We start from the raw sequence: 20,827 nt of genomic DNA, 5'->3' as shown, positions 1-20,827 counted from the left end.
GTCCACTAAAGATTCCGTCTTTGTAACTCTGCCCCCCCCCAAAAAAAATAAATACTACCATAGTACCTCTTGCCTCTGAAATATGTTTTCTGAAAACCATGAACCAGAGAGACTTGTATTGAAGTCATTTTAAATTACTGGAAGTGTTAGGAAAATCTTTACACAATTATCCTGTTACCAAGATACCTGCATTTTAATTCAATTTTTCAGTAGCAGAAGTTTCATTTTACTGTAACATTAGGGTCTTGAAAATGAATAGATTAAGCTTGAGCAATTCTCTCTCTTTTTAGCTGCAATCAAGAAGACTAAGGTCAATCTTGAAATAGACATAAGGATAGTATTCTTGGTTACTYAGTTGTAAACCAGGGATGTCCATGCCAGGCTGTAAAAGGAGACAACATTACTTTAGTACCAGAAAACAAACTTCCAAGCTAATCAGTTGCTTTTGCACACCCCTTTGGTAGGTGGAATGGATTCTTGAATTTGTGCTTTGTATTTGCTTAGCACTTGGAGTTCACCCTGTGAATCTGGTGTTTGCTTGGTGTTTTTAGGCTGCCTAATGCTTTATTCTAATGCAGTTAGCACTGAGAATTCACCTTTGGTTGCACTGTCCTCCCTTCATGCACTGTCAGTCTCATGCTTGCCTGTTCTTAAGCTGTTTTAACTGTGATGGTTTATCCTAGTGGGCGTAATCTTTTGTGCGCTTGAGATGTGGGGAGGGAGAAAGCAAGTAACACTGCCTGCTGAAGTCCTAGTTGAGATGTCTAGTCAATGGCAGCTCTCTACAGAGGAGGGAGGTGTCATAGTCCCAGCATTTGGTCTGGGTTCATTTTTGTTGCTTGCATTTGTCTGAAAGTTTATAGACAACTTAGAAAGCTTTTTACCTAGACAAGCTGCCATAATGGAACTGACCTAGCTGTAACCATCAGATACTTCAAAGGAAAGTGTAAACAATCTGTGTATCTGTGTGATAATCTAACTCTACTTGTCCTCCTAATCCAATCTATAACCACCAGTGATTACTGGAGCTGCATCCAGGGATGCTAGCACTGCAAGGTAAGAGGAGTTGCTTGCTCTAGCCCCTGAATTATGAACGTGTTCATTTGATTAAACTGTGACAAGCTATAGCAAGTGCAGTTGTAGTCCAAATACGTACATCCATGATACTTGCTGCTGCGACTTCATCCAGGTGYTTGAAGACCACGTTTAGGACATCTCTCAGGCGTTTTACGGACTTCCTGTTTGGCTGCAGCAGCATTGCCTGGAAATTTACTGGGAGGCCATACCTTGAAACATCAATGTACAAGATCATTTCCTGGGAGGAGGCACACCTTTCCACTCCTGCCCTCTCTCTCCAGTCTCCTGGCACTCTAGCTGATTGTTTCTGCATCACGGAATCTSAGTTGTGTTGTGATGCCTCCTTACCTAATCGCATTTTCTTTTTGAAGCCATAAGGGAGCTAAACAGTATCTTTCAGTTTCCACCTTCACTGAAAGTGCTCCTAAAGAACTGTATTTCTTGTCAACTTCATATGTCACTTTCTTTCTTGGCGGCCACCTGTATTGTCTCCTGTGAGCTCCTGCAACCAAGTGYGTAAAAGGGATGTCCTCACCCATGGATGAACAGCCCCAGAAAGTGCTCTGTGCATTTTGACTTCCATAGGAATCTCTGCCAGCCTTGCATGTTTACCCACTTACCTCAGGACAGATTCAACAAAAACTCTCAAGGCTTTCACATGAATCCAAGCCACAAATGCTTCACTGAAGTTCACTTTCAGCCAGCGCAGTAATGGGCCCTATGAAAGCACACATAACAATGCTGTGATCCCTTTGCTGTGTGAAGTGGCTCCACAGCTCCCACCATTAAAACTATGATGAGCTGCTGCATTAATTCTCAGGCAGCCTGGCTTTGGCTCCCAGCTTATTGCAAACTTGAGTGACCTTGGGCAGGTTGTGTTATCTACCCAGTGCCTCAGCTTTCTGTGCTAAATGGAGCTCACGGGAATCTGTTGGGAGTGAGGGCTGCTTAGGCACACTGGTAACAAAGGCTGTCTATAGATGGGCCATCAACTTCATGTGCTACTTACATACTGTTGCTTCTTATCGGAAGCTAATTTCATCAGCTCTTCTTTTTCACATTTCAGTTCTTTCTCATCAAAATAAAATTCTCGAACCATGAACCTATAATTGAAGGACATTTGTTCTCACAATCTATATTCTATGTGATAGGCACACCCATTTCTTTTGCCTCTGGAGAAGCGTGCATGGGATATTTTGAAGTTGCTGGCCATTTAATCATTTAAAGTATGTGGAAGGTGGCAGTTGAAGTTACCCTTAGAAAGCAAGAATGAATCTTCTGGCTGCTCTGCAGCATGAGAGCAGGAAGAACAATGCCAGGATCCGTAGTTTGGGGCTTAAAGAATGAATTCATTGTATCCACTGTCACAGCTCCTTCCCACCCTGCTTTCTCAGTGGCTTTAGGGCCAGTAGCAGCCCCAACAGCAAAGCAACTTTAAAAACAATGATGCATTTGACTGTGCTGCACAAAGAACAGGCCTCGGCTTATCCTCATCATCTGTTTGCTAGCCTGGCCTGCTGAGCAATCAGTGATTGTTACCTGTTCTCTCTGGCTTTAGCCTTGAAGTCATCCATCACTTTTCTAAATAGGGTCACTGTGAAGAGTCCTCCCTCTGCATCTTCAGCAATCATTCTGCAGGAGGGAAATTCACTGCTGTGATTTGGCATGACAAATCCCTCATGTCTTGTTCACATTCCCCTTTTGCAGTTCTTTTTTTCATTTATGATAGTGAACGATACCCTGCTTTTCAAGACCTGCTGTGACTGAAATAGGGAACAAAGACTTTACTAGCATCAGCTACAGTATTTCAAATCTAGATGTCAATGACTAAGTTCTTGAACCCATTGTAGTGTACACATATGCTCTGCTTGTCTGCTTTTTCTGTGTCTCCTGATAATCTTCCTGCACTTCCTGTGTACTCGTGTCTTTGAGACAGGCAGTGGCACACAGCTGTATTCCTCCTGTTCTCCCTCTATATTTTCTGCTTCTTCCATTTCAGATAATATCACTGACAACTCTTGTGCCCTGGATTTGACCTCATTATGTGCTTCGACCTGAGCAGTAGAATATTTAATTTCTAGTAAGGAGTTTTTAGTCCAGGTGAAAGGATAAGTGTTAATGTAGCATTTGCTGATACAAATAACAGTTTGGAAATTGAATTAACCTTTCTACAGCAGAAAGCAATTAAAGATGCAAGAATAGTGTTTGGTCTTTGTCAAAGTGGTTTCCATCAAGTTGTATGTGTTTACGTAAGTCTGAATTCTGCCTGGATTACTGTAACATGTTGTTTGTCTGCTTTTCGCAAAAGCCAAAGGACCTGGTTCATTTTGGGGGTGAAAATTGAAAGCAGACAGAACTAGATTACTGGAAAAAGGAACAGCAAACTAATTGGAAAACATGTCTAACAATCTTTTTTTTTTTTTCATTCATCTATACTTTCCTTCAGCTGAGCAATTTCTCATTTCAGTCAATGTTGCAACAGAAATGAAACTGGGCAAATCTATATGTTAACATGGAACCCATGTGTTAGACAAAAGATTCCCTCCAGGATCCAGTAATTTGAGGAATTGAAATACAGCAGGGATCTCTGGAGCAAACTGGGAGCTTAATTTGGAATTTAACTTACTTTGTGGAGCGAGGCACTACCATATCAGAGAGGGACTCATAGGTCTTCTGCCACTGCACATAGCTTGACCTTTGGGCAACACAGAGCAAAGCACAGTCAATAAATACAGTATACTAGGAAGCAACATATTGATAAATGTAGTTAATTAAGCTAATGGCTTGGGGTAGGAGGTTGGAGCTCTTCAGGTTGGGTTACGTGATAAAGGCATTGCCTCTCCTACCCTCTCCTGTCCTAGCCACCGGCTGGTCTGAAGACAGAGATGTTTTCCTTAGTGTCGCACCCTTACCCCCCTCAGCTTCAGTCTTGGCACAAGGAAGGGTCTAAAGCAGGAATCTGAAGATGGGAAGTATGTGGCTTTTGGCACACACTTCCAGGCTGCTACACAGTGTCACATGCTCCAGGCCCCCTGCACAAGATGCAGCTAGTCTGCAGGTGGGTGTGCTACCTCTGTATGTGCAGTCTCAGGGCTGATCTCCTGCTCTACTGAAAACATGGAGAGTGCTGGCACTGGTAGAAAGAGGGTCGAGAGAAGGGTAAGGGTTTGCAAAGTGAGGAGTCTGTTTATGGGGAAAATCTGAGAGAACATGAACACGCGTAGACAAAAAACTCAAAAACTTACCTCAGCTTTTGAAAATTTTTCACAGACAGAAGAGTGATGGTACTGTATGTGTGTGTGCTGTGAAAGCCCTACTGAGAGGATAAAGTTTTGTGGAGGCTTCTAAGAAAGGACACCCTGTAACTTTGCCACTGACAGTGAAGGCAGTCATCCCACTTCCCATTCCATTAGGAATACAGGACTGGCAGAGGCTCTGTCAGCATGGYAAGTCTAATCCTTTTTATATACTGGCTAAGTTTCAGTAAAGATCTGCCTTTTTTTCTTTTTTTTTTTTAACCCCTACTATTCCTACCAGGAGGCTGTTTGAGAAGCCACTCTGTAAACAGTTAATATTGCTTGGATCTAGTGTTTAGGCCTGAAACTCAATACCACACTTGAACACATGTGCACACAATATAGCCTTACTTTGGCACTACGACTAGGAGTGTGATAAGATACTCAGAATTCAGAACAAAGTCTTCTTTGTGCACAATGTCTGCTAGGGTCCGGGTCAGCAGATTTCCCCTACAGTGAACAAGACAAAAAATAATATTAGCAGGAACCCAACAGCAGCACACTGGAGGTACTGCACTGGAGGTACAGTTGCTATGTGGCAGTATATACTGGGGAAGGAGAACATGAGGAAGGAGGTAGCTAAAGGACATGTCTACACATCTAGAATGGTAATTTATTTATTTTTACTGTGATTAAAAAGAAAAAAAACCCAACTAACTCTAATGCAAGAATATTGGTGACTAGCACTAGGCTAGTTTATGCCCTTCCTCTGTGTGAAATTATACTATTCTGCTGCTATTGCTTTTATAGTAAGGGTATAGATGCTGGAAAAGTGCACATCTGAAGTTACCACTCGTCTCTTAGTCATTGCCACATCTTGCTGGAGGTACCTGCTTTTTCAAGGCTGCCTGTTGAGCTGCCTGTGTAACCACATTTCAGTCACAGTAAGCAATGTTAGCCACCCTAGCAAAGCTGGCATATCTAGACTGCAGTGGATGAGCTGTCACTCACATGAGCATGCAGAGATTACCTCCAGTTCAGGACAGTGGGAGCAGCAGCCTCACGTGCGGGTACTGTGTGACCTGGGGAGGGTGTCTGCAGCCTAAGCCCATTTAATCATATTAAGTCCCACTAGAGCTGCACACCTAGTAAGTGCAGATGAGTGGGGCTGGCTGGGCATGCCCAGCAGGGACTGGGGGATATAAGAGAGCAGCTGACCTCCCTGTCACTGTCCAGTGGGGCAGGAGTGAGGAAGGACCAGTTTTTGGTTAGCTGTGCCAGTCTGAACAATAATTAACTGGCCAGTAATATCTCATTAGCTGTTTGTTAAACCTAAGCCAGCTGGCACAAGTTCACACCAGAGAGGCCAGCATTTAAAGGCAGACAGTAYTGTGAGAGGGAGATAGGCCTGGACCACAGGGTCTCAGCTTTTTTCCTTTGCCACCCTCCCAGAGCCCCGGCACTGCTTGCATTCCTACACAGACCTTTCGCCTCTCTCCAGGTGCCTAAAGCTGACATGGGAGTTGTGGAGCTGGAGAGAAGCTGCAGGAGTGGGCTGGGAATATAAGGGCTGGTTTCTAGGCAGGCTGCCAGCTGTGCTGCCTGCAGTGCCAGGGAGGCAGGGACCAACACACTCTGACTAGAGCATGGGCCTGTGTAGGAAAGAGTGGCACACATGAGCGTGCATTGCATGAGGGCTTGCACAGCATCTTCTAAGCTGCCCTGCATTTACTACTTACAGGAACAGTACAAGAACTTACTATTATCCCCACTGATACCCTGGAGAAAATCCAGGTGACAGCACTGACACAGGTAAAGAGCATCAGCAACTGAAGGAGGAGAGAAAACCTTTGGGAAGGCCTGAGTGAGCATTGTTCCCACTAACAGAATGAAACAAAGAAAAGAAAAACTAAGTGGGTTGCTGCTGAGGTAGGCACAGCAGGGAAGGAGAATAAAGGCCTTTGCCTGAAATACTGTGAAGCTGACCTGTCTGAACAGCATTTACAGAGCTCCTGTAGGGAACAGCTCTGAGTTGCAAAGGAATTCACCAGTTGACTCAGTTGATCTAATTTCTGACTCCCTGAAATCTGGTCAGAACAATGCAGGAGCATTTGGTTATGACTCTTTCCCAAGACCGTCTGTTCACACTGCCACTAAAATTGTATTAGGAACTGCAGCCTCCTTCAAGCAGATTTTAAGACATGCTGATCACACTTCCCCTAACTTCCACTGGGTCTGGGAGGGGTTAGCATGCCCTAAAGCCAGACACTAAATTTGTTCCCATCAGTACACACATGGTCCACTGAAAAGAAATGAATGTGAGCATGCATTGTACTCAGTTCAGCCAGCAGAGATGGGGACAGGCACATGCTGTACATACACAGTTTTTTTTTCCAGGCTTTGCAAATTTCCTTTAATGTTGTTGTATGCAGCTGCTCGGGTCTTCAGGTCTGTTTCTATCTGAGTGATTTGCTAGAAACAAAGTAAAAAAAGCCATTCATCTAGGTGCTTGGGGTGCATTGTTCTCACCCTCCTCCCTCTACCCCTGCACTGTAAAGAAAGGACCTGACAGCTGTTAGCAGCCCCTTGAAGAACAACCTGGTTATGGCCAAAAGGGAGCCCATATCAGATCTAGACACCACCGAGTTCCCCTGTGGCAAAGTAGGATTCAGTTAGCTGTAACTACATGTATTACAGTTGTACCTAAAGGAGCAAGTTCATTGTTTTATATACTACCAATATCGAACAACAGATCATTCCTTCCCCAATGAATTGAGAGTGTAAATAACTCATCCAACCTGCAATGTGTTTGATTTAACATAAGGCCAATAATTTTGCAAGAGAAGTCCAACATGGAAAATAATACTGCAGTATCTAAAAACAATAAAATATTACAATAAAGGGGATTAAAGTGGAGAAAGCATGTCAAAATCTGATAAAGTGTCATATATTTATGGAATGGATAGGTTTCAATATATCAGTATTATTACAGTAGAAATTAAAATAATACCAACTGCTTAGGTACAGAATGTGTGTTTCTGAGTCTGCTCCTGCCCAAACCAAAGGCAAAACTCATTGACTCTCATGAGAGGAAACAAAAAACTTCAAAAAGACATGATTCCCCATTCTGGTGCCTTTTTAAAATTTAGAGTAAAATTTACCTTTGCTAATGCTTCTGATATATTCTTCAGTGGCTGCTTTATGGGATATTTGGCCATGTCCCACTCAAATCGGGTCAAATAGCTAATTAGGTCAACTGAAAATACAAAGAAATGTATTAAAGCAAGCAAGTTACTTTGGGGTAGAAGTCCCAGCTATAGCCTAGATATAACTTTCATTAACATTAGTGGTGTATTTGAACCAGAAATCTATCTCTGAATCCTCACAGAAATTTGATCCTGATCAAATATGCACGAATCATATTCCAAACCTGGAAAAAGCTGAACCAGAAACTAACTTTTTTGCACTACACCTAACAAACACTGTTAACACTGATACTGCAAAATTGGCTGTACCAGCAGGACAAAGCAATGTGCATCTAATCTCCACTGTAGAAATAGGGTCATGTAACACACCTCAGTCTTGATGCAGGATTCAGTATGCCTGAATTTAATCCCAGCAAGAGCTATTAGAAAAATACTTTGAGYCCAGCTCCTGCAGTAATAGTCAGGGTTGTTGAGAGCTTGATCCAAGATATTAAGAGCATGGTCCCCCAAAACAAGTCGGTCTTGGACCGCTAAGAGGCCTGGCTTCTTCCCAGAATCAAGGAGAAATGATGCACAGGACATCCAGCTCCTAGAACAGGCTCTGGCTGTTATATTTCATTTGAAGACCAAGGCTGCTTAGCATCAGAAAACATTAAGGCTTGGGAATGTTATGGTACTAAATAAAAATTCTCCCCTAACAGCTCATGCAATCAAACAGACAGCTCTTTGTCTTAGCTGAGCCCAGAGACCCTTAGGATAACAAACACACCCCTACAGTGTTCTTGGGCAACTTTATGGAATGGGGTAAACTCATACATCCTGACACAACAAGCAGAGGGGCTGGGACTGTCACCCTGCAGGTTAGGAAGGCTGGGGAAAGGCAGCAGATGCTGTCTTAATGTCTGGACCAATAAGCTGGAGGCACCAACTCACACCAGCAGGGTGGACTTGTTTCCAGACCAAGAGAGTGCACATGGAGAGTACTGGGGAAATTGCTCTGGGGAAACAGGGAGCAAATCAAGCTCAAGGTGCTAAGTAAAAGGAGGGGCATGCTGGGGCTACCCAGAGCTCTTTGCTACCTTGTCCAAAGAGTTGGCTCATACATGCAGCAATAACTGAGGATGATTTCTTGTGGATGGTTTTCCAGGGCATGGGAAAAATTTTATGAAGTGAGTTACATGAAAAGGAATGTGATAAGTTGTTTAATTGCCACACTACCAGGCTGAGGGTACTACACTGTGTGGTGTGATACCGAACACCCTTGGCAGGAGAGCGCTATCCTTTCCATGGGCTTCTCTCACCCTACAACAGAGTCAGTTTACCTTATTAGATTTCCAAAGCATGGAAAGTCTTATGTTAGAAGGACACAGGCTCCTTATCAAAGGATACCACTGTCCAGGAGGCAGAGAGCACTGGTGTGACTGACTTCTCCCCCTCTTTTTTCGAAACCAATCCAATGCACAGAAGTCACAGGGCAAAGATGCAGCCCTTCCTCCTAAGGTCTGATGAGGGAACAGCAGATTCTCCTGCACAGGGAATGTGAGGGACAGGGACAAAATTTCAGAGCTCTCCCACAGCCACTGCATGCACAGTTTTGTGGCAACCTTTGCTCACAGTCTCTGGAGAGAAGGTGGGGGGATCAGAAAAACCTGAAGGACAAAGATCATGGGAGCAATTTCAGCATTATGTTTTCAGCAGTCTTCATGCAACAGTTCTGCTGGTGCCCTGTTTCAGGGAGTGAGGGACATGATGTGGATATGACTAAGGGATTTCCCCCTGCTGCCTCTCTTCTAAGCTTTCTTGCTCAGCCTTTGCTAAATTGATCAGGATTGAAACCTGCAAAGAGCATGGTATTACATGGCTGTGCAGAGTAACAGTGCATTCATACACTGACTCTTTAAAGACAGGCACCAACCTATTTATAGCTGAGGAGATGTGAAAGTTCCCTCAAGACATACACATGCCCTTTCCACCCTTGCATATCTTTAATCTCAGAAGAATACAAATGTCAGGCACTTGTGTACTGCATGACACTTCAGCCCATTTTACAAGTTTTCCCCTCAGCAGTGCACTGGCAGTGGTGCAGGGAGTTAAACAGCCTGATCTTGGGGATGGCACAAACTTCCCTTGTGTGAAAACATTAACAGAAYGGAGCTTAAAATATCAATCAGTATTGGTATTAAAGAGCCCTGACACTCCTGGAATGGTATCCCTTCATTCATGGAGCCTGTCAAGTCACTTCTAAAATACATTTCATAGCTGCCCATCCAAAAGAGATACTTCCTATCCCACTGTGCCCTGCACCCTGTGCCCACAGGCTGAAACCTTAACTCTGATTTACTTACCTTACTGTAAGAGGCTATTTTAAATGTTTTCCCTACAAAACCCTTTATTCTTCAAAATGTTCATGCTTCTCATTTTGATTTGTTGTTCATTCCAGTTTTGAGCTCATTGTAAAGAATGGAGTTATTCCACTGATTATCAAATTTTTAAATCATTTTGGGCTAACGTTGTAAGTGGAACAGAATTTGGTCTGAATGCTTGAAGAAAAGCTTTACTTACATTTCATGTTTTTGATTCCGTCATGAGCAAGAAAGCATTTCCTGCTGCTGTGATATTCTGAAATTCCAGTAATACACAAATACACATTCTATAAGAGAGACATCTCCATATGATCGCTTCCAGCTCTTGCCCACTGAGGTGTAGTACATGTGTTCACTTAACTAAAAGGGCTGTATTTTCTGCTACTTTACATGTTCCTTTCACAAAGCTAATGAAACAATTGTTAGACACCCAGGTACCATTTAGTCAGTATGTGGGCTAAACTGTTGTTGAGAATATATACAAAATGAGCTAAAATGGGACAACTTGCATAGTGTAACTTAGATTTGAGTTGGGATGGTTTAATAGTCTGAAATGGGACCATGCAGCAAGAGGTCAAATGCTATAATCTCATTTCTGACTTTATGACCTTGAAGAAGTCTTCAATTTTAGGATCCTTCCTTTCCTAACTAGAAAGAGGGAAGAGGAAGAATCCCTACAACAATGTTGTTGCTGTCTATGAAGAATGACATTGAAATGTATTAGGAGAATCCTTCTGTACCAAAACTGACTCAATTTTTTTAACATGCAATCAAAAATATTTGAAAGGTTGAAGTCTTATGAATCATTCAGATGATCAGAGGACAGAAATTAGTAACATGTACAGTCAAGTAATTTCCACATCCTTCTATTACAACACATGCAGAGTTGACAGGAAAGCAAAACGATGTAAAAAGAGGAAATAAAAGAAATAAGTTAAACCTGTTGTTTCTCAAGTCATAGGGATATCGTGATCAAGCTACGAGGTTGTTACTTGAGAAATCCATCGTAACCTGATCACTGTATCTCTACAACCAGACCAAGACTTATCTCTATCACTAATAAACACAAATGCATGCTTGTAACAACACTGCAATCACCAATTCTCAACATACTTTTTAGACATTTCATTTTGTCCTTTAGCCCTGAAACATAATAAGTGGRATTATTGTACTTGTCAAGCAGTTGCATTCATCAAATGCCAGTCTTATTTCATGCAAGAAGGACATTCTAAAAGAACTTCCTCCCCATCAGATATTCACACAGATGCGAAGTACAACATTACAGGCAGTTAAAGGGTCTGATGGAGTATGCACTTTTAGCTTCTTTTTCTGCCAGTTAAAGGTATCACTTTACAAGCCTGTAGTAGCATGTGTAAGGCACCCAGCTTCACTCTACTTTTCCAGGATAGCTGGGGAAAACCACAGTTTTCAGCAGCTCTGAGACACACTCAGGATCTAAAGAGATGTGTAGAGATCACACACAGGGAGCCGTCAGTTCTTATATATTAGTTTTGTCCTTGACATAGACTCCCTCTAGGGCCTCGAGGATCATACTAAATGATGAAGGGAGGAAACAAGTTCATGGAAGTTACAAAAACACCATGTTGACTACTTAGTGATAATGCAAGGGTGCATACAGTAGAGTAGTTCTGCTCCCATGGCCCTTTGTCATGTCAGAAGTGCCTCTGCTGTCAGTGCGTGCTCTTGTCCTCTGCTATGCAACTGCTGCCGGCCAGGGCAGGACGTCACAAGGGAAACCAAAGTGAATTCACTCGCGACAGGAGTAGCATGTAGCATGTGCATGTCCTGTCAGCTTCTGGCACAACCTTGTGAGTGCAGCCCAGGCTCCCCTGAGGAAATGGTATACAGACAGGGCACTGACAGAGCCCTCCTCTTATTGCAAGGAGCACAGAGAAATTACGTCCTGCTGCTTGTACAGGCCTGCAAAGAGCACGTCATCTACCTGCCTGCTGTAGAACAGCAGGGTAGTTCTACTAACAGAGGAAACATATGCTGAGTTATTAGTGTAGAAAACTGCTCAGGCCTCACTTGTTATTGCAACGCTGACTGTTAACACAGTATTTTTGATCTTGCTGCTCACAGCCAACTCATAACTCTCCATTAGATGAAGTTTTTCATGTTTCAGAACTGTCACCTCACACATCCACCTGTGATGTCAGACAGACCCGCAGCTATCTGAGCACATGTTCTACCCCATCACTGCAGGAGGGAAAGAAAATCGCTAATATATCGCTGATGGATGTCATGCAACCATACAGAATAAACTTTAGCTGCCTGTAAGTGACTAAGCCCATAGAGGCCATAAAAAGTGTTAAATTATTTTAGGAATGAAGGACAATATCTCCTGCCTTCTTCTTCACTCCTCAGGTCTGGTGCTGGAAGAATTCCTTCCATAAAGGAGTACTGGACACTGAACATCATCTTGGAAGCAAAACTGGAACTGGACAAAACTACTAATAACTTTGAGAAAAAGGGGATGAGTCTTTAGATGTGTTTATAAAAAGTCTTGCTGATGTTTGTCCTTCCTAACGTTTATGCGTTTTGATTCTACATGTTCATATTCTGAAGCAAACACAGGCAGTAACCAAGCATCAAGGTATTCACATACACAGCACCTACCTCCATTGGCCAGAAGATTTTCTTGGACTTTATCTTTTGAGTCCTCCATAACTTCTCCTATGTACTGGGCTATTTTCTTTATTACGCTTAGGTGTAACAAGAGTAGCTTTGTTAGTGAAGAAAGTAAATGAATATAAAACAGTTGCCACAATTATCTGATTAACATGGAAATATCCAAACAAAATACTTCTGAAGCAAGACAATTTAATTTGTAATTCAAATGATGATAAACGACCGCTGGCATATTGCAGAACTAGATGCCTTATTTCTAAATACACCTATCTCTGTAAACATATTCTAGGCAATATTATTTCCCAAGGAAAATAGTGCTCTAGACTTTCACAAGATTAAGATTCAGCCTTCTGCACACTATATTTCATGATACTCATAGAAGAAACCAGAAGAAAGGAAACACACATTTAAAACTCTAGTGGTGATGAAGGGTTTAGAGGCTACACAGAATACTCCAGACTAACAGTGGCTGAAATAGATCTCTTCCATGGGATACTAAATAAATTTTTATGGCTTACTAAGATAAGGCTCTTACAAAGTACTTAGTGGAACACAACGACGTTCTCTTGTTTGACAGTGAGAATCTCCTTCTTATTCCACTTCTTTAGGGAATTTGCTTTCTCTCTTCTCATTCATCCCTCTCCCTTTTCAGAAGGGCAGCAAGCTTGGATTCCACAGGGTGTTCAGTGGATCTGAGCACAAGGTGGCCACAAGGGCCACCTGCACTGGGAGCCTGTGCTAGTGCCCCAAAGGCCCAACATTCGCGGGCTGCTTGGCTCCCTCACGGCACGGCTCCAGTCACTCCCAGCCCAGCATTACAGAGAGGCTGTACCCACAGGCTTCTTTCCAGGGTTTTCCCAGCCTCTCTCTCAGAGCAATAGGTCTTACCCTCCTTCTAAGGATAGGAGAATACTTGATCCTCCAGTTCAGTGGCTAAACGAAGCAATCTAAGCAAGAACAAAACCAGTCCTATACATCATTTACCATTTTTGTCAGAGAGACTTCCCAAGATTTCCATGGGAATGTTTAGTACCATTCTTCTTTTTCTTTTTTACTAAAAGCAACGGAGATCTCTTTACAAGTAGGAAGAGGTGGTTGTGCCTTTCATTATGCTTTTTATTTTGTCGGACAGAACACTTCTTTAAGATGTGGGAGAACTAGATTCAAATTCTCCTTTTGCCCAATTCAGAGCAGGGATTTGAACAGAGCTCCTCCTGGAGAACCTTCTCTCTACTGGGTTACCTATTCTTTGCTTGTTTTAAAAAAGGAATTGATAAGCTCCTCCAGGAGTACATTCCTCTGACCCTAGTCAAAGTATCTATTTCATAAAGGCTGAAGAACCTTTCTCATTGTTCCAGTATCTTTCTGTACTCAAAAAAATTTGCAGAATTTGGCTTCAATCCCCTAACAGTTCCAGGTAAATAAAGCAACAGCTGAAAATAAACTGCCTGAGCAYAAAATTTGCAAAGACATGAAATGGACATAATCCTCCAGGTGGCGATATGAAGTGGAGCATAATGGCAAGTTTCTTTCTCTTTTCTTTGCTTAGAGAAAGGAGACTACTGTGGCTGAAGACGTGCTAGAGAATGAAAGGGCATCTGCAGTGTGTCTTGTGACAGCCTGTGGCTTTCAGGATATCACAATCATGGAAACAGGAAAGAGATTTCAGGCCAGGTTCAGATGCCATGAAAGCATCAGAGAAAATGAGTTTCACTGATCTGCTTCAAAGCAGATTTATAGGCCATTTATAAGCAATAATTCATAGGGGTAAAGATTTCTCTCCATCTCAATTCCTGTGAAGAAATTCAAAGTTTTTGGAAAAGTTTTCGGAAAAGTTTTCCAGTCTTGTGATAGGGGAGAAAGACCAGTGATTGCTGATGCTGCCACAAATGTAATAGTTAGAATTGCTGCTATTCTCATGACACCAGACAGAGGCAGTTCAGAATCTAGGCAAGTGACTGGTGTACCAGATAAAACTCCCTCATTCCCTGGGAGGAATCTGCACCATTTCACTCTTGTTCACTGCCATCTAAGGGCTGCTCTAGTTTTTCACTGACTAGCTGCAGCCACTTAGGGACCCTGCACCAGCTGAGTTTTGCTGGAGAACTTTGTATTTTGCCTACACTCAGGCTGAGGAGACAATGCAGGGGTCAACCACAGCAGCTCTGTGTCAGCTGAGACCTTGCCAAACACTTGTGCAATTTTCAGCTTGCAGACCTGGCTGGTTTTCAGCTCCTTCATGATGTCTAGAGAGCCCAATGGAAACTGGAACAAAACAAGACTCCAGCCCAGGGGTAAGAACAGCAGCAGAAGGCTAAAGATGTAATGGACAAAGCAGCCAACAGGAAAGCGTATAAACCTGCACTTTTTCCAATGGATCTGACCTGCTTTCACTCCTGTTCAATGCARTCAGGTGCTAACGTGATAGTTGGGAGACAGCTGGCTCTTGTCCCTCTGCCTAGGTGTAGACTGCAGGACAGATATAGGCTCCGGTACACCCTACAGTTCTGGTTGCCCAGGCAAGATTTGGCTCCTTTCCAGCCCACACACCCCAGCATCCCTGCAGACAGGATATGGCCAGCATGTAGCTTCACATGATGCCAGAGAAGTGCTCTCCAGTCCCAGTTTAGTCTCTGTGCCTCATCTTCCCTCCTGTGAAATGCAAGTGGGATTCACTCATCTAAGTCTGACTAGCTAGACTATAGTCTGCCACCTATATGGGGAGAGGCAAAACACCCACCCTGAATACCACTGATGTCTGAGGCAGGTGAGAGGATCACCCTCCAGAGGAGTTCCCCGGAGAAGCAGCAACTAACTCTTAAACCTCTAAATTTAGATGAGATGAATCCCACCCTGAGCAAATATTATGCTCAAATGCTGTGATGTAAAATGAGAGGGTTTCAACTAAACTGCAGCTGAGTAATAGAAATAAAAACCTATGAACAGAAAATGTGTAAAAATAAATCCATGTAGCCTATTATAGTGTCTTGGAAGAATCACACATTTTGCTTGTCAAAGTACCACAGTGTTATTACTAAAAAAAAAAAAAAAAAAAGTCTAAAATTCTTTAAATGATACTGTGTATTAAGCAGCACTACCAGCTAGGCCCCCATAATACTGCTGGGGGCAGTCACCCTGCAATCTCAGGACACCACAGAATGCTCTGCAGACCTAGGAACTGGGAGAATCCCCGGGCAAGAGTCACTCAGGGGCTTGTGAGCTTCAGAGAGCACCATGCTACCATATGGTGACATGGAAAAACACTCTGTCTCCCTGTGTAAATAAATAATAAAAGTATGTGGAAACAATAGACCCTGCAAACTCTTGCCCCTTCTCTGCTGTCCTGGCAGGAGGCAGTGCTGACAGGTTTGTGCTGCCTGGCCTTACTGGCAGTTTTGTTTATCTAGCAACAGTTCAGCAGGTAGCTATTTCAGAGGAGCAGGAATGTAAATGCTCAGGTCATTTAAACAGGCTTGTAACCCTCTGTATGTCATTTACTTCAACTAAGTGTAAGTGCTTGGCACTTTAACCCTTGAATAACAATTTATAATCAAAACCCGGGACATTTATTTTATGCATAAAATGGTTTTGTACTTTGCTGGACTTTACCTACTGATACATTTGTGTTGATTATTCTCTGCTCTTACTCTACTCTGATGCATTTTTCTCAAACACATTTTCCCTGTTTTTAAAACTCTTTGATCTCTCTTGATTAGATAAACAAGACAAATAGGAAGAGTGCTTTTTTCAGTAACTTACTCTGTCAGGGCCTGACTGAACTCTGCTCAGTGCCCATTGCATGTCATATGATGAGTGGCATTACTTGTATTAAAGGGACAATTAGTGGAGTAAAGCGGCATTAAGCTTGAACAAGGAACTGTACCATGTTGTTAAGTTACGACAAAGGTAACAGAAGGAGATAGTGAGCCTAGGGAGGTACTACTGACATTTAACTTAAATTTACCTTCAGTAACGTAAGTGCGTAACCTACAGCAGACTTTTCAGATATCCTAATTCCTCACAAAGTTGGGAATTAGTTATGCACTTCTGAAAATCAGTTCTGCATGGTTTTCGCAACCCTCAAGCCCAGATCACATAGTTCCTTGGGTATTTGTTAATGTTGGTAGATCCTTCTGTTAGGATAGCTAACTCATATTGGTACTGTTTCTCCCTATTCTTACCCACATTCCCACTTCATTCCAGCAGGAACAATCTCTGCAGTAATAACCAGAGGCCTGAACACCTTTAAAAAGAATTTGGGGCACGGTTTCCCCCACCAGATGGAGAAGGTCACAGCAAGGGGAGTTTTATTGATGAATCCTGCTAAGAAGTCTGAAAAAGCAACTCTATAAAGGTCAATATCGTGTCCAGCCCAAAGTGATCAATGCAATCATCCAAATTCAACCCTGGCCCTGCTGTTGTGCCAGTAAGGTCAAAAAAATATCCTAGAGAGAAATGTATCCTACCAAACTTAACTTCTGCCCAAAGTGGCTAGCATAGATGTAACCAGCTCATATCAGTAGTTCTGCATCCATTTGCAACTGACAGACAAAATCCATGCAAGTATCAAGCATATTTAGGCAAGTAAATCTTTAAACATTCYTGGCTAGGGGAAAAAGTCAAAAAGAGTCTTGGCCTCTGCGACCAAGACCATAACTCCACATAAGGTGTGCTTCCAAAACGAAACAAAAAAAGAAAAAAGCAACTTGTACTTTTATTTCCTCAACAAGTGAAGCCTACTTTGTGCCATAAAATCTTATAACCAGGCATTTTCTCAGCTTCCTGCACTATATTGTCCTTCGTACCCCCAGATCAGATTGGTCCAAAAGGCAAAGTGGGCCATGATCAGCAAGGAAATCATGTGAGTCAGTGCATGAGTTAGTTTGACACAATGTGAGTCAATATTCTGGCTTTCAGGGAGTTTAAAAATATGAATGAGAGAGCTCCAGATCTCTCTCAGAAGGACTTCTTCCTTAGAACTCCTGCATCTGTTTGAGAAAGGGCACAAATCTCAAGAGGAATTTTCTGGAAAAAGAAAATAAGGGACAAAGGGATAAAGAAAATAAAGCACATTCTCTAAATGCTGCTTTATTAGAGTTCCTGGATTATTGGGGGTGGGAGGATGTTGTTCTTTAAAAAAAACATCTTGTAGCAGTTTCCCTCTGAGAAACAGCTTCCCTAGAATTGCCGCTCAAACAGATCACTGTGTAGATAAAACTATCACTGACTTCATTCACCCAGATTTTAAGGAATGGTCCTTTATTTGTGATGACTCTATGATAATCAACACAAGGGTTAAACAAAGCCTATCCACTTGAGTTGCAGTCTGGGTTAAACTGAGTCAGACTGAGGTGAACACAAGGACATACCATCCCATAAAAACAAAAGACTGTTTCTCATCTGTATGTAGTAAATAAGATCTATTTTACCTTTCAGCAAAGCTATCAAGTTTTCCCAACTCATCTGAGAGTCCAACAAGAGCATCCAGTGTCCCAACCTGTGCAAAAGATGAGAAACAGGTTAAAAAATGCACAAGGCAGTGAAAACTCTCTGTTGGCAGAGTCTTAGGTACACTGACTTTTATTTAGCATTTATGAATTCACAGGTTTAGTAGAACTTTATTCATTTAATGGAAAATAGTAGCAATTCCTTTTCCCAAGACTTAGGGCATAAAAAGCCTTTTTCCAATAAAGGAAAAACTGTATATATAGTCTCAAGATCATGCATCAGTGTCTTCCTTCCTATTTTTCATTCCTGACTCATCAAGTAGCATAGACTGGTCTTTTACATCATAAAGTATTGAATAGAAATGCACACTATATATATATATATATATATATATATATATATATATAAAAACAAATCTTACATACAGAGAGAACCAAGGGAAGCAATATTTATTCTCTCATAAGTCTCTCATAAAAACCATTTTCTCCAAGTCCAATATCTGCTTTTGTATGATTCTCTGTCCTGCATTTATGGTATCACAATATATTACTGAATCTTTTCTCACTGTGTTGCCAACTCAGTGTGGCAGACTATATGAAGGGTCAAGCTGAAGGAGAACAGCAGAGGAAACAAATTTTAGAGAGAACAATTAGTAAAATAAGGAGGACTGCATCGTCAGATGTTGCAAATGCTTTACTTCCTTTGGCATTTATGAATTGACACCAACACCAGCTGGATAAGGCCCATAGATGGTAAAATCATAGCTATCTCAGATGTACATGTAAAATACAACATTTCCAGTCTGCAATGTTCATGTGAAAATTGTTATTTGAGAACAGGCCACGCTCCTATTTCACTTACATCCTTATGTAACAGGAATAACTTAAATTATAATTTTCAACATTTTTTTTGGATTAAGGCCAGATCCTGGATGCACTAAGTGTAGCCTTGTAAGTGATGGGTGATGGCAGCTCCCCATGGAACCAAGCTGTACATCTATTGACTTTAACGCAACATATTTGGATTTTTCATACCCATAACTGAAATAATAAGTTGCATATATTTTAAAATAAAGATTAAATAATGCAAAGACATATGAAAATCATGGATTAATAATATTCCTATTTATATAACGACCGGTCATGTAGCTGAATATACACACACCTTCACTTCCTACAGAATAATATGAATTACAAGGGACTGTCTTCTCTTATCAGCACTCTTACTGGCATAGTTCCAGATACTTAACTACTCCCTTTGTATTAGTGATCCAAGATGTACAATGCTGTATGGCTTTCATGACTGGGAGTAAATAGTACACTGAATGCAACAGATCAGTTACTTAATTGGTCATCTTCACTCCTTATACCTATATCCTCCCAACATGAATGAGAGCCTCAGGCAGACTGACTTCTCTCTGATCAATTATCAGCTGACTATAATTCATTCTGTAATTGCAATCCTCTCCCACTCTATGCATATTATCCCAAAAGAGAAATCTTATGTTAAACTGAAAAATCTTTACCCCTGGCTGGGGTTGCTGTATTACCCATACCCAAACCCTTTCCTCTTTTACCTTTAAGTCTGGAATATGGAATTTGCTGTTGCTGGACAGGTTGGATTTAGATGTTACTGTGTTCATTCTCTCCCAGGCCTGCAGATTTGTTTTGTCTCCTGGAGCAGAAATTAGCCAGAACTCCGACATGATCTAATCTCTTCCCTTTGCTCCTGGTCACTGTAGAAACACAAAGCAAGCAAGAGGCTAAAAGAGTACTGCGTAAAATGAGTTTTTTTTTCCCTAAGAACAGAAAAAGTTAGAATGAAACCCCTGGATTAGTAATTTTTTTTTTTTTTTTTTTTGGAAACACAAGGACAATGAGTCATTCCTCTGCCTCAGACTGAAATGGAACATGACCTTCTCCTGAATGTCACAGAAAGAGTGCAGCAGTTCCTCCTTTCTCAGGGTTTCATCTAGTTTCTGGGCAGGACATTCTTCTGAATGAAGAAATGAAGCTTCCTCCTCCCCTTTTCCCTCCCAGCCTGTTCTCATTTGCACTGTACAGTAGAACTCATATCAATGCCAGTCTCCATTGTGGAGCTTGTGGAGTTTGGAGACTTCGCAAAACCATCCAAATGTAATTAAGGATTTCTACTTGATTAATATTATCTCTTCAAATCTTTGGGCACTTTTAGGCAAAAAGTGAAAACAAAACGTAAAAAGACCTCCACTGAACTTTCAGGCTGCAAGAGATGGCACTGGCAAGATGAAGTATCACCTTCCTCTGTGTTTTTCTTTCCAAGTTTGATGGGAAGGAGTTGGAGAAAGGGAAGTCATGATGCACAGAGAGAGTATCAGCAAAACACAATGTATGTAAAGAACTGTAGTCAAAATCCACGGGGACAACTAAACTGGTGTTAACTGAACAGATCAGGGCAGGACAGGACAGCAAAGAGCAGAACTGGCACCCGCAGCTCTCCCATTCTTCTCCCCAAAGACTCTCGCAGGTGTCTCTCCCGTGCAGTACATCTTCCGTCTCAGGCGAGCAGGGCAGAGAAGATTTGACACTTGCCTCTTAGCACCCCCGACGAGCCGCAGAGGTGCCTTCGGGGGCCGCCCGCTGCCGGCCTCGCCTCCCCCCGGGGCCGGGGCATCGCCAGCGGGACGGGACGGGACGGGACGGGACGGGACGGGCGGGCAGCGCCCGGCCCCAGCTCCGCGGGCGGGGAAGCCGCAGGCGCGGAGCGGAGCAGAGGCCGCGGCCAGCAGCCTCCGCGCTGGGTTACCTCCGCGAGGTGCCGCTACCCGCTCCGTGCCGAGCCGTGCCGTGTCGTGTCGAGCCGTGCC

At 42.5% G+C, this 20,827-nt stretch overlaps 1 protein-coding gene across 2 annotated transcripts; it reads right to left on the bottom strand.

Moving 5' to 3' along the window:
* Nucleotides 1–151: 151 nt before the first annotated feature.
* ATP6V1C2 (ATPase H+ transporting V1 subunit C2) lies at nt 152–20,827 on the bottom strand. Of its 2 annotated transcripts, XM_026087610.1 has the most exons (13): nt 20,767–20,827; nt 19,559–19,717; nt 17,964–18,031; nt 12,523–12,608; nt 7,475–7,569; nt 6,694–6,785; nt 4,725–4,823; nt 3,704–3,772; nt 2,617–2,709; nt 2,087–2,180; nt 1,698–1,795; nt 1,157–1,286; nt 152–382 (listed from the first exon to the last, which is right to left on the bottom strand). In XM_026087610.1, the coding sequence occupies exons 2-13, from the start codon at nt 19,685–19,687 to the stop codon at nt 287–289; spliced, it is 1,149 nt and encodes a 382-aa protein (XP_025943395.1). In that variant the 5' UTR covers nt 19,688–19,717; nt 20,767–20,827; the 3' UTR covers nt 152–286. The 2 variants fall into 2 exon arrangements, with proteins under 2 accessions (XP_025943395.1, XP_025943396.1); XM_026087611.1 differs by lacking the exons at nt 12,523–12,608; nt 20,767–20,827 and having other exon boundaries at nt 19,559–19,634.

This window comes from Apteryx rowi, unplaced genomic scaffold (genome assembly GCF_003343035.1).
Source record: "Apteryx rowi isolate R43461 unplaced genomic scaffold, aptRow1 scaffold_723, whole genome shotgun sequence".
In the NCBI taxonomy this organism is placed as follows: domain Eukaryota; kingdom Metazoa; phylum Chordata; class Aves; order Apterygiformes; family Apterygidae; genus Apteryx; species Apteryx rowi.
Note: the sequence above shows the minus strand (reverse complement) of the source record. Positions and strands in the feature narration are given on the sequence as shown.